The 14782-nt window shown below is 42.2% G+C and overlaps 1 protein-coding gene across 1 annotated transcript in view; it reads right to left on the bottom strand.

The window, feature by feature from the left end:
• BRINP1 (BMP/retinoic acid inducible neural specific 1) overlaps nt 1-14782 on the bottom strand; it is a 312079-nt gene that overhangs the window by 60037 nt on the left and 237260 nt on the right. Inside the window, exon 6 of the mRNA XM_082263342.1 lies at nt 5567-5803. Coding sequence (XP_082119468.1) covers nt 5567-5803 — 237 coding nt within the window. The remainder of the gene's footprint in view (nt 1-5566; nt 5804-14782) is intronic.

Below are 14782 nucleotides of genomic sequence, written 5' to 3' on the forward strand. Positions count from 1 at the left end.
CACCGGCCTCCTCCCACCAGAAGCAGGAAGCAGAGCAGACATTTCCCCACTAAGGACTCGTGTAACCCGGACAAAGATGGCGGTGCTCTGCAAAAATTATATAAAGTAAGATTTTAGGATTGCCTAACTGTTATTTAACAGTATAAACCAGGATTAGCTGATATATAAAGGTCGGTGGGTCACTGTTTGGGAGGTATTAAAAAAAAAAAAAAAAAGATTCTGTGGCCGGAACTCCGCTTTAAAAAGGATGTAATGATGTAATCACATTTAGCACCAGTATGCATTTGATGAAAACAGGTGTCTTCTATTAGATACAGTTAAATATAGAAAGTTTCATATTGTAAATTCTGCGCAAAAAAATTCTGGAGAAGTTATGGTTCAGTAGAATCGGTAAAAGTTCGGTAAAAAACATATTGAGCCAAATTTTCATCCCTCCCCTTAGGCTGTGAAGGCAGCTAGATGGGGGGAGTACAGGTGCAGAGACTGCAATGTGCCGTGGCAAAAATAATCTCTCCTGTTGCGTGCGATGAGGGTAAATGCTGCAACCAGGAGTGCGGCATTTACAAGGATACAAAAAAAACGGCGAGAAGACAACATATACCCTCTACACTGCCTGGTAAACGATCCATAATGGATTATTTTTCAGAAGAGCGGCAAGGTCCACTTTCCTTTTTTTTTTTTTTTTTTTTTTTTTTAATGCCGTTTTCATGTGTATTCATTTATTTAGATTTAATGCAATTAAAGTTGCAATTAAAAAGGAAAAAAAAAAACATTTTTATTTTATCTGGTGCCAAGGTAAATGGATTAAATCCTGGAATAAAATGAGCTCTTTAAAATTATTGATGGGGGAAATGGCAAAATAAGTACTTTTTTTTTTTTTTTTTTTCTGTTTTCTCTCTCTCTTTTTTTTTTTTTTTTACTTTTTATTGCCGTAAAAATATAAAATAAAAAAAACACAATAATATGTCTCACTTCTGTATAAAAAGTAATAACAAAGTTAATGCTAAAATAGTCCATAAATGTAAAAAACCACTCTGGGACTGAAAAAAAAAATGATATATAGAAAAATTTATCGATGACATTTCCGAGCTTTGTTTATCTGTTAATAAATATATTCAGTTGAAGCACCTTAGAAGTCACTGTAGGTATTAAAAATGTATAATGCTTTACATTCTGCATACAGTATATGACAGTATAGAACTATTTTTCAAGCTCATCACGATATGACATTGGGAAGTACTATGAATGCAAACATTTGATCGACCACGACACAAAATGTACTTTTGTAAACTGAGACAGATAACAACATTAAAGAAGATCAATCATTATTTTATTTTTTTATTTTTTTTTTTTTACAGTTCTGTCCCCTAGGGGACAAAGTGCATGTAGTAGTTTGTCCCATGTTGCAAGGTGCTGCCTAAACCCTAATTAATAGTTCATAATTTCACCCCTTGCTCCTGCTGCGGCAGTTCAAACAACAGCTAGGAAGGAAACTGACAATTGTCTCGGCTCTGAGCACTTTTCTGAGACAAGTAAAGGCAAGAGGAATGCATCCCCACCTCCTGCTGCGGCAGATCAAACAACAGCTAGGAAGGAAACTGACAATTGTCTCGGCTCTGAGCACTTTTCTGAGACAGACAGGTAAAGGCAAGAAGAATGCATCCCCACCTCCTGCTGCAGCAGATCCAACAACAGCTAGGAAGGAAACAGAGAATTTTATCGGCTCTGAGCACTTTTCTGAGACAAGCAACGGCAAGAAGAATGCAGAGGATAACATGTCCCCTTGACTCTGCATTCCTCCAAGAGGTCAGAAGTGCACCCCCTCTCTTCCTGCCATGAAAGATCTGACAACAGCTAGGAAGGAAACAGACACTTCATGATGGCAGCTTGTCTCTCCTCTGAGCAAATTTCTTAGACAAAGGCAAGCGGAATGCCCCCCCCCCCCCTCCTCCTGCTGCAGCAGATCCAACAACAGCTAGGGAGGAAATAGATACTTCATGATGACCGCTCTTTCCTGAGACAAGCAACAGCAAGAGGAATGCAGAATGGCCCATTTGGCCCTTCCTCTGCATTCCTCCAAGGGGTAAGAACTGCACCCCTTCACCTTCTTGCTGTGGCAGGTTCAACAACATCCAGGAAAGAAACAGACATATCATAATGCTAGCTTGTCTTGGCTCTGAGCACTTTCCTGAGACCAGCAACAGCAAGAGGAATGTAGTAGCTGACCCATTTCTCCATCCCTCTGCATGTCTCCAAGAGGAGGTCAGAACTGCACCCCTTCACCTCCTGCTGTGGCAGGTCCAACAACCTCTAGGAAGGAAACAGACACTTCATTAAGCTAGCTTGTCTTGGCTCTGAGCAATTTCCTGAGACAAGCAACAGCAAGAGGAATGCGGAGGCTGACCCATTTCCCTGTCCCCCTGCATTCCTCCAAGTGGTCAGAACTGCACCCCATCCCCTCCTGCTGGGCTCGATCCCACAATAGCAAAAAAGGAAATGGATACTTCACAACAGCAGCTTGACTCAGCTCTGAGCCCAGACAAGCAACGGAAAGAGGAATGCAGAACAAGGGGTAACATGTCTGCCTCTGCATTCCTTTTGCCGTTGTAGTGGGGTGCCCCTTTATCCAGATTCAGGTGCAAGTCCCTTTACCTTAACTCCCCACAGTCCTCTGGACTCCCAGCATCCTCTGAGCTCCTGGACACACCCAGGGGGTATAAATGGCAGCTCCTCCCAGCTTCTGGTGCTCAGAGAGATCATGCCTGATGGGACAGCAGTGACTGGGCAAGTGAGCTGTCCCCAGGTGCTGGGTCCTCCCCTGTTAAATCTGGGGTGCGGGCGACCAGCAGTGAGCACAACAGCACACAGCATCTGTCCAAGCCCCGGTCACTGAAGAAGACTCTGTTACAGTTAATTCTGAGAAGCTGTCCATGCAGTGGGGTGGTCCTATCTACAGCCCCCAGAGCCTCCTGACAAAAGTCCGCATCAGCAGTGCCAGTGTGAAGTCTGTGCCAGCAGGAAATCCCCTCAGCTCACAGTCTGTTGAATGAACGATTACTATCTTGGACACGTGAGATTCTTTCGCTCACTATTCTATCAGTAAACTGAACTCAGAATACTCTGCTGCCACCCAGTGGCCATTAGTAGAATTGTTTTAATAAGTTCTAGCCCTGTTTTCCCTACTGTTCATATTACCGTTTTGTACTGGAAACCCCTGCTCACATGATCTCTTGTGTAATCTAAGTTTTCATTGTTAAGTAAAGTAGAAATTGCACATCACCACTGGTCTGAGCATTTGGCTGATACCGTTATATAACACCGTTACTTGTCTCAGAGCTGAAAAAAGCTGCAGTTATCAAGCGTCTGTCTCCTTCCTAGCTGTTGTCAGATCAGCTGCAGCAGCAGAGGAGGGGGGGGGAGTACAGTTTTGACCTCCATAGGCAGGGTTAGAAAGCACCTAGCCACATGGGACAAACTATCAACTGTGCGTTGCCCCATAAAGGACAGAACTGTATAAATATGAATCTTCTTTAAGTGACTATGCAGCATATACATTTGTTATAAAACAGGGATGCTGAAAAACAAAAAAACACAACAAGAGATATAGGAAAACAATGTAAACATAAAATAGGAATATAGACAACAGTAGATCTCATTAACATATATGAACTGTCAGGGCCTATTCACTCCTCTGCACTTCCAAATCACTTTCATTTTTAATATGTGTTTTTAGAGTAAACCTGTAGATTAGGATGTGTGACTTTTCTCTGACTTGTTTCCAGCTTCTTGTAACACCAGTAGTCATGCTCAGTCTTGAAGAGGGTAAGGCAGTGCTTGGATCCTGCACTTACATCCGCTGACGAACATGCTGGCAGGAGGAGAGAGCAGACCTCATCAGTCTGCTGCTGCTCCTTCACCAACTAGTCATGCTGCCCATGAGAATGAGTCCTAACAGTTACATTTTCAGGACAAACTTTTAGGGTGTCTTCTTGGTCAGTACGGTTTGGATCCAGTAGAAGGGGACACCCCAAACGCTTGTCCTGAAAATGTAACAGTTAGCACAAATAAGAAAAGTATCACGGACAGTACTTAATGCTCCTGTTCTTTGCAAGGAAATATTTTATTGGCATCGCTTAGGGGTGTATTTAAAGAACAAATGCAGAGCTGTTCATCCATCAAAACTGTAAGAAAATGTATTAAGTTCAATAGGGCAAAATTGTAAATGGGGGGAAAATACCATTTTATGGCTACTAGATGAGGCTGACTATCATAGGAAGTTGGTCTCTTCAGCCCCATCTAATGGCCAAAATGAGTTTGCCCTTAAGCCCCATCTAGTGGCCAAAATGAGTTTGCTCTTAAATCCCATCTAGTGGCCAAAATGAGGTTGCTCTTCAGTCCCATCCGGTGGCCAAAATTAGTTTGCTCTTCAGCCCTATCTAATGGCCAAAATTAGTTTTCTCTTCAGCCCCATCTAGTGGCTAAAATGAGTTTCCTCTTCAGCCCCATTTAGTGGCTAAAACGAGGTTCCTTTTCAGCCCCATTTAATGGCCAAAATGAGTTTGCTCTTAAGCCCCATCTAGTGGCCAAAATGAGTTTGCTCTTCAGCCCCATCTAGTAGCCAAAATGAGTTTGCTCTTCAGCCCCATCTAGTGGCCAAAATGAGTTTGCCCTTAAGCCCTACCTAGTGGCCAAAATGAGTTTGCTCTTCAGCCCCATCTAATGGCAAAAATGAGTTTGCTCTTCAGTCCCATCTAATGGCCAAAATGAGTTTGCTCTTCAGTCCCATCTAGTGGCCATAATGCAATATTTTCCACACTCGAACTGCAGAGAACATAGCCTTAGAACATGCCATTTGCCTCATTTGCCACAGTTTTGATGGACAAACAGCTATGCATTTTTTTTTTTTAAATTACTCTATGGGGTTGATTTACTGAAACTGGAGAGTGCGAAATCTGGTGCAACTGTGCATAGTAACCAATCGGCTTCCAGGTTGTATTGTCAAAGCTTAGTTGAACAAGCTGAATTTAGGAGCTGATTGGCTACCATGCATAGTTGCATCAGATTTGGCACTCTGCTGTTTTAGTAAATCAACTCTTATGTTCTCTTTCATGTAGTGCAGTACACTTCCAGGATTTGGTATAATGCCCATTCTGAGGGTGGTGTATGCGCAATTGTATTCTGTGTTTTAAGTGCCGGGACAAGGTCATCCAGTGCCCAGGGCAAAGATGCCAAACTGCGCCCCCTCTTCCCTTAGGGTTAGGGTCAAGGCGCCCCCCATCCCTGCAATAAACCAATGCGCCCAGGGCAACTGTCCCTCCTCCCCACCCCTTGTCCCGGCCCTGTGTGTTTTACCAAATTACGATTTATCCCTGTGCAGGAAACTGCATGAAACCTAAAGCAAGCAGGATCCTGTAAAAACACACCACAAATGAGAACTTTGTCGTTCAACATACAAGTACAGAACCCTCCGATGATCAAACCCCCTTTATTTGCAGAAGAGTGAAGAGGTCCACATTCATTGTTAAAGAAAGAAACATTGTGGAAATGAATAGGAAATTGTCCTCACCTGAGCTCTCAAAATCTCTGTATGCTTGTGCCCATGCTTTGCCCTGGTTACTCAAGGTGTTCTCGATGATCTGGATGTCAGTGAAGGGACAGTTACATTGGGGGAAGGATTCAGAGCACAAGCAGGAGCATTGACTGTTCCTGCACAAATATTCGCCTTCCCCATTACACATGATATAACTCAATGCAGCCTGAACAAACTTCTCCTGCAAGTACTGAGGCATAATGATCTGCAGACCTGAAGACAATGACATGATAAATCGAAATTAAAAATAAAACATAGAAAGGGGTGAGACTGAATGGCAGGCATACAGACATCAAATATTATAACATTGGTTACAAGATCACATTCCAAATAGCTACACTGTACGGCCAACAGTATGTGGACAGCTGGCCATTACATCTATAGGAGTTTGTTGGACACCCCGTTCTAAAATCATGGTCATTAATATGGAGTTGCATCCTCTTTGTGGTTCTGACATATCTTCTGGGAAGGCTTTACAAACTCTTCTGTGAATGCTTTGCAAACTCTTCTGAGAAGGCTTTACAAACACTTCAGGGAAGGCTTTGCTAACTCTTCTGGGTAAGCTTTGTAAACTCTACTGGGAAGACTTTGTAAACTCTACTGGTAAGGCTTTGTAAACACTTGTGGGAGGTCTTTGTAAGTTTTTCCTGGGAAGGCTTTGTAAACTCTTCTGGGTAAGCTTTTTAAACTCTACTGGGAAGGCTTTTTAAACTCTTCTGGGAAGACTTTACAAATTCTTCTCTGAAGACTTTGTAAACTCTACTGGGAAGGCTTTGTAAACTCCCCCAGGAAGGCTTTGTAAACTCTTCTAGGAAGGTTTTGTAAACTCTTCTAGGAAGGCTTTGTAAACTCTTCTAGGAAGGCTAAACGTTTAGGGGAAGGCTCTTTACACAGTTCTGGGGAGACTTTGAAAGCTCTTCCGGGAAAGATTTATAAACTCATCTGGGAAGACTTTGTAAACTATTCTAGGAAGGCTTTGTAAACCCTCCCAGGAAGGCTTTGTAAACTCTTCCAGGAAGGCTTTGTAAACTCTTCCAGGAAGGCTTCGTAAACTCTTCTAGGAAGGCTTTGTAAACTCCCCCAGGAAGGCTTTGTAAACTTTTCTAGGAAAGCGTTGTAAACTCTTCTGGGAAGGCTTTGTAAGCTTTTCTCAGTAGAATTTACAAAGCCTTCCCAGAAAAGCTTACAAAGCCTTCCCAGAAGAGTTTGGAAACTTTTCTGGGAAGGCTTTGTAAACGTTTAGGGGAAGGCTCTTTACGCAGTTCTGGGGAAACTTTGAAAGATCTTCTGGGAAACATTTAAAAAACTCTTCTGGGAAGACTTTGTAAACTATTCTAGGAAGGCTTTGCAAACTCTTCTAGGAAGGATTTGTAAACTATTCTAGAAAAGCTTTGTAAACTCTTCCAGGAAGGCTTTGTAAACTCTTCCAGGAAGGCTTTGTAAACTCTTCCAGGAAGGCTTTGTAAACTCTTCCAGGAAGGCTTTGTAAACTCTTCTAGGAAGGCTTTGTAAACTCTTCTAGGAAGGCTTTGTAAACTCTTCTAGGAAGGCTTTGTAAACTCTTCTAGGAAGGCTTTGTAAACTCTTCTAGGAGGGCTTTCCATGAGGAGTTAAAATGTGAATGTGGGAATCAGTGCCCGTTTATAAGGTCAGGTATTGATATTGGATGAGATGACCTGGCCAACAACTTTTATTCCAACTCATCTCAAAGGTCTTCAGTAGTGTGGAGTTCAAGGCTCTGTGCAAGTCCCTTGAGATCTTCCACACAAAGCTCATGAAACCATAACTTTATGGTGCTGGCTTTGTACACAGATTCATGTACAATCATGCTGGATCACAAAAGGTGTTGCCACAAGATTTGTCTACAATGTTTTTACATGTTTCAGCATTAACAATACCTGAATTGTATACACCTGTTAACAATAGAAATGGGTAAAACACAATAATTTGCAAGGGCGTCCTCATACTTTTGGCCTTATAGTGTAACTTAAAGTCGACCTGAAAATGCTAATTTATGCTTTTTTCTAGCCACCCCCTATGTAAAAACACTAAGGGGTCTATTTATTTAAAAAAAATTAAAATTGCTGACAGCTGACACAAATAATCCCCAAAATGTGTCTAATATGTGTTTCTTCTATGATTAGAAGCTCCATCTAGTGGCCATATTATTGTCATAAGGATTTATTTCTAGATGGAGCTGATGATTATAGTAAATAAGGATTTATTTCTAGGTGGAACTAATGATTATAGTAAATAAAGATGTATTTCCTGTGATCATCAGCTCCATCTAGTGGCCAAAACATGGTGTTTTCATGATTTACGCTATTCTTTATGAAGAACAGAATTCAACTTGGAAAGATTTTCATAAATAACTCTAATCTACATTTAAAAAGCAACCTTCGACTTTGAGTGAAAGTAGCCTAACAACATTCGTGTTTGCACAAACTGAACACACAAGCAGTTTGCCAGGGCGTGGCACTTTGAGTGTTTTTAGAAATACACCCCTAAGCATTCACAGGTATTTATGGTCAATTGGTGATTAGTACAGATCTATGAAAAATATAATTTATTTATTTTATTTGGCTTTACTGTTGCTTATATTTTTTGTAATTTTTTTTGTTTGTTTATTTTTTTATGTATATTTATAGAGCCTGGGTCCTCTCCAGAGGATGCTCCTGTCTTCTGGGGATTATAAGTGCAATTTATTATATTATTATTATAGCAATTACGTTTTTTTTTTTTTTTTTACATGCACTTATTGGTTTATACACCATTTACAATCATTATTTACTATTCAGAGGGCTCCTTTATGAGCTATATGGGATTTTTAATTGTTTTTTTAAGGAGCGATATAATTTTCTTATATTGCTGAAGCCAATAAATGATACGTTTTTATATAAGCGGACTGTTCCTTTAGGGGTTGGCTGTGTTTTATGGTATATACTCAATCACAGACAATGGAAATCTCCACTTTGGCTGTTGATAGGAAAGCTGCGTCGCGATTTCTGGTGGCGAATTCCATAACGCGTTTGTGCTCCAGCTGAGCAATCTTCATCTACATAACAATTTATTACATACCTGAAAAGTTTATTTGGCTGGGACTCTTACTATCATAAAACTAATGGATGAGGATGTAGAGTCCGCCATGTGGAGCTGACAGTGTTGGAGCCTATTACCAGTCAATTCGATTCGCCACTCCAGGACATATTGACTATCATTAAATGGACAAATCAATATTACAAGAGACATTTACTATGTAAATTATAACTGTAACGTTATTGATGAACAAACAGTTCCTGAGCTATATAACTATATGACCGCATGCTGTTCTAAACAGACATCATATAAATATTACTCGATGTGTTAAACAAAGAGAAGCAGAATAATAATTCAACTATGGGGAATAGTGGAGCTATGGGCTGAAGCAAAAATTATAGATATAGCTTTTGTTTTTCTAAATCCACCCAGGGGCGTAGATAAGGGGGGGTCAGGGGGGTCCAAACTCCCCCAAAACATCGGTCATTTTTACAGCAGCTAGGCTAGTGTAGCCTATCAGCTGCGGGAGCCACACTGCCACTGGGGAAGACCACGAGGCTGGCAGGCGGGGCCCGGCTTACATTGAAGCCATGTTTACTAATTGCTTCACTAACAGATGTGCCTGCTGGGGGCACTGTATATACTGTATATATTTACACACCACAATTTGCCACAGCGTGGCAGGTGTGATAATTATTGTTCTCGGGGTACTCAAGGCTGAACCCCCCCCCAGGAAAAAAAAAAATTATCTACGGCCCAGAATCCACCTAAAAACATACTGTACAGTATATGGCCAACATTTGTGGTCATTTGACCGTCACACCTATATGAGCTTTTTGGACCACCCATTCTAAAACCACGACCATTCAATTGAAGTTGTCCCTGTTATCTTGGTGGCCTTTAACAGCCTTAACTCTTCTGGGGGTACAGTACTCGAAGGATCCCTACAGGATCTTTCAGAATTTGAAGGATCAGTGCCAAGTTTTCCAGGCATCCTTGCAGAATCTCTGCTTGGTCTTTGAGGATTCCTTGTGGGACCCCTTCCAGTTCTTTCAGGATACCTTGTGGGATACCTGCTGGGTCTTCCAGGAATCCTTGTGGAACCACTCCTTTGGTCTTCCAGGATTCCTAGCAGGATTCCCGCAGGGTCCTCCAGAGCTTTTAACAGCCTGTACACTTTTGGCGGTACAGTACTAGCCAGATCCCTATAGGATCTTTCAGAACTCACAGGACAGGTGCCAGGTCTTCCAGGAATCCTTGCAGGATCCCTGGGGGGTCCTTGAGGATTCCTTCTACTACCTATCCTAGGTCTTTCAGGATTTCTTGCAGGAACCCTTCTGGGTCTTTCATGATTCCTTGTGGGATCTCTTTCAGTTTTTCCAAGTTTCCTTGCAGGATAACTGCTGGGTCTTCCAGGATTTTTTGCAGGATCCCTTCTGGGTATTCTAGAATTCCTCACAGGATCCCTCCCAGATCTTCCAGGAATCTTTGCAGGATCCCTGTAGGGTATTCCAGAATTCCTTGCAGGGTCTCTGCTGGGTCTTTGAGGATTCCTTGTGGTACCCCTCCCAGGTCTTCTAGGATCCCTTGCAGGATCCCTGTGGAGGAACCAGGATTCCTTGCAGTATTTCTGCAGGATCTTTGAGGATTCCTTGTGGGACACCTCCCAGGTCTTCCAGAATTCCTTGCTAGATCCCTTCTGGGTCTTCCAGGATTCCTTGTGGGATCCCTTCCAGTTCTTCCAGGATTCCTTGTGCGCTAACTGCTGGGTCTTCCAGGATTCTTTGATCCCTTCTCAGTCCTACAGGGTTCCTTTTAGGTTCTCTTCTGGGTCTTCCAGAATTCCTCACAGGATCCCTCCCAAGTCTTCCAGGAATATTTGGAGGATCCCTGTGGGGTCTTTTAGGATTCCTTGAAGAATCTCTGCTGGGTCTTTGAGGATTCCTTGTGGTACCCCTTCCAGGTCTTCTAGGATCCTTTTTAAGGATGCCTATGGGGTCTTCCAGTATTCCTCGCAGTATTCCTGCTGGATCTTCTAGGATTTCTTGTGGGACCCCTTCCAGGTCTTGCAGGATTCCTTGCAGGATAACCACCTGGTCTTCCAGAATTCTTTGCTGGGTCCCTGCTAGTTCTTCCAGGATTCATTGCGGGAATCCTGTCTGTCTTCCAGGATTCCTTGCAGGATCCTGCATGGTCTTTAAGGATTCCTTGATAGACATTCCATTCAAAAATCATGGCCTGTTCTCTTCTGGTGTTACAGTACTCGCAGAATCCCTAACAGGTCTTCCAGAACTCACAGGATCCCTGCTGGTTCTTCCAGGATTCCATATTCTGGGTCTTTGGGTCTTTCAGGATTTTTTGCAGGATCCTTTCTGGGTTGTACAGGGTTCCTTGCAGGATCAAGTAAAATTCGGGAAAGGGGGTAGGTTCGCGTTCGGCTCATAATGTGTGGACTGCTGCACCTGAAGCAGTGAATACGACACTAAAACAATACTATATAGAAAATAAGTGCGCTGTCCCCTAATAAATCACCTTATGACATAAAAGTCATATATGGAGAATATTTTTCTTACCAGTGCCAAGTGCAAAATCAACAAGTCATAATCTCCAAAGTTGAACTAATGTACAGTGAGGAGAAAAAAGTATTTGATCCCCTGCTGATTTTGTACATTTTCCCACTGGCAAAGAAATGATCATCAGTCTATAATTTTAATGGTCGGTTAATTTTAACAGCGAGAGACAGAATAACAACAAAAATATCCAGAAAAACGCATTTCAAAAGAGGTATAAATTGATTTGCATTTTAATGAGTGAAATTAATATTTTACCCCTTCGCAAAACATGACTTAATACTTAAATACTTGTTGGCAATCACAGAGGTCAGACGTTTCTTGTAGTTGGCCAACAGGTTTGCACACATCTCGGGAAGGATTTTGTCCAACTCCTCTTTGCAGATTCTCTTCAAGTCATTCAGGTTTCAAGGCTGACGTTTGGTAACTCGAACCTTAAGCTCCTTCCACATATTTTCTATGGGATTAAGCTCTAGGAACCTGGACCTTCATGTGCTTCTCCTTGGGCCACTCCTTTTTTTACCTTGGCCGTGTGTTTTTTAGGTCATTGTCATGGTGAAATACCCATCCACGACCCATTTCCAATGCCCTTGCTGAGGGAAGGAGGTTCTCACCCAAGATTTGACCATAAATGGCCCCGTCCATCGACCCTTTGATCCGGTGAAGTTGCCCTGTCCCCTTAGCAGAAAACACCCCCAAAGCATAATGTTTCCATCTCCATGTTTGACGGTGAGGATGGTGTTCTTGGGGTCATAGGCAGCATTCCTCCTCCTCTAAACACGGCGAGTTGAGTTGATGCCAAAGAGCTCGATATTGGTCTTATCTGACCACAACATTTTCACCCAGTTCTCCTCTGAATCATTCAGATGTTCATTAGAAAACTACAGACGGGCTGTACATGTGCTTTCTTAAGCAGGGGGACCTTGCGGGTGCTGCAGGATTTTAGTCCTTCATGGCGTAGTGTGTTACTAATTGTTTCTTGGTGACTATGGTCCTAGCTGCCTTAAGAACATTGACAAGATTCTCCCGTCTAGTTCTGGGCTGATTCCTTACCTTTCTCATGATCATTGAAACTCCACGAGGTGAGATCGGCCCCAGACCAAGGGAGATGACAGTTATTTTGTGTTTCTTCCATTTGCAATAAGTGCATCAACTGTTCTCATCCTCTCACCAAGCTGCTTGGCGTTGGTCTTGAAGCCCATTCCAGCCTTGTGTAGGTCTACAATTTGTCCCTGACATACTCGGACAGCTCTTTGGTCTTGGCCACGGTGGATAGATTGGAATCTGCTTGACTTCTTCTTCAGCTGCCCTGAGATCATTGACAAGATCCTCCCGTGTAGTTCTGGGCTTAAGGATATTAAGTGTCACCATAGGATGACGCTATGGACACTAGAATAAGTTCTGGGCTTATTCCTCACCATTCTCATGATCTTTGAAATTCCACAAGGTGAGATCTTGCATGGAGCCCCAGACCGAGGGAGATTGACAGTTATTTTGTGTTTCTTCTATTTGCGAAAAATCGTACCAACTGTTGTCACCCTCTTACCAAGCTGCTTGGCCATGGTCTTGTAGTCCATCCCAGCCTTGTGTAGATCTACAATCTTGTTCTTAACATCCTTGGAAAGCTCTTTGGTCTTGGCCACGGTGGAGAAATTGGAATCTGATTAGATTGTTTGCTTCTGTGGACAGGTGTCTTTTATACAGGTAACAAGCTTAGATTAGGAGCACTCCCTTTAGGAGAGTCCTCCTAATCTCAGCTTGTTACTTGTATAGAAGACACCTGGGAGCCAGAACTTTTGTTGGTTGTTAGGGGATCAAATAATAATTTCACTCATTAAAATGCAATTCAATTTATAACTTTTATGAAATGTGTTTTTCTGGATATTTTGTTGTTGTTCTGTCTCTCACTGTTAAAATAAACCAACCATTAAATATATAGACTGATCATTTCTTTGTCAGTGGGCAAACGTACAAAATCAGTAGGGGTTCAAATACTTTTTTTCCCCTCACTGTATTTATCACAAAAAAAGATTGGTAAACAAAGTGTTGCACTATCATAAAATTTCCAAATAAAAATGAATTCACATACAAATATAGATGAAAATGTTCAAACGTGAATAAATGTATAAATAAATAAGATAAATACATTTATTTATACATTTATTCACGTTTGAACATTTTCATCTACAGTGAGGGGAAAAAAGTATTTGAACCCATGCTGATTTTGTAGGTTTGCCCACTGACAAAGAAATGATCAGTCTATAATTTTAATGGTCGGTTTATTTTAACAGTGAGAGACAGAATAACAACAAAAATATCCAGAAAAATGCATTTCAAAAAAGTTATAAATTGATTTGCATTTTAATGAGTGAAGTAAGTATTTGATCCCCTATCGATCAGCAAGATTTCTGGCTCCCAGGTGTCTTCTTTACAGGTAACAAGCTGAGATTAGGAGCACTCTCTTAACGGGAGTGCTCCTAATCTCAGTTTGTTACCTGTATAAAAGACACCTGTCCACAGAAGCAATCAATCAGATTCCAATCTCTACACCATGGCCAAGACCAAAGAGCTGTCCAAAGATGTCAGGATCGTAGACCTACACAAGGCTGGAATGGGCTACAAGACCATCGCCAAGCAGCTTGGTGAGAGGGTGACAACAGTTGGTGCAATTTTTCGCAAATGGAAGAAACACAAAATAACTGTCAGTCTCCCTCAGTCTGGGGCTCCATGCAAGTTCTCACCTCCTGGAGTTTCAATGATCATGAGAATGGAAAGGAATCAGCCCAAAAGTACACGGGGGAATCTTATCAATGATCTCAAGGCAGTCGGGACCATAGTCACCAATAAAACAATTAATAACACACTACACTGTGAAGGACTGAAATCCTGCAGCGACGGCAAGGTCCCCCTGCTCAAGAAAGCACATGTACAGGCCTGTTTAAAGTTTAATGAACATCTAAATGATTCAGAGGTGAACTGGGTAAAAGTGTTGTGGTCAGATGAGACCAAAATTGAAGCTCTTTGGCATCAACTCAACTCGTCGTGTTTGGAGGAGGAGGAATGCTGCCTATGACCCCAAGAACACCATCCCCACCGTCAAACATGGAGGTGGAAACATTATGCTTTAGGGTGTTTTTCTGCTGAGGGGACAGGACAACTTCACCGCATCAAAGGGACGATGGACGGGGCCATATTCCATCAATTCTTGGGTGAGAATCTCCTTCCCTCAGCCAGACCATGGAAAATGGGTCATGGATGGTTATTTCAGCATGACAATGGCCCAAAACACACGCCCAAGGCAACAAAGAAATGGCTCAAGAAGAAGCACATTAGGGTTCTGGAGTGGCCTAGAAAATATTTGGAGGGAGCTGGAGGTTCGAGTCACCAAACGTCAGCCTTGAAACCTTAATGACCTGGAGAAGATCTGCAAAGAGGTGTGGGACAAAATCCCTCCTGAGATGTGTGCAAATCTGGCGGCCAACTACAAGAAACGTCTGACCTACCATTAAAATTATAGACTGATCATTTCTTTGTCAGTGGGCAAACATACAAAATCAGCAGGGGATCATATACTTTTTCCCACGCT

Source organism: Pelophylax lessonae (assembly GCF_965119305.1).
Source record: "Pelophylax lessonae genome assembly, chromosome: 7".
Taxonomy (NCBI): Eukaryota; Metazoa; Chordata; class Amphibia; order Anura; family Ranidae; genus Pelophylax; species Pelophylax lessonae.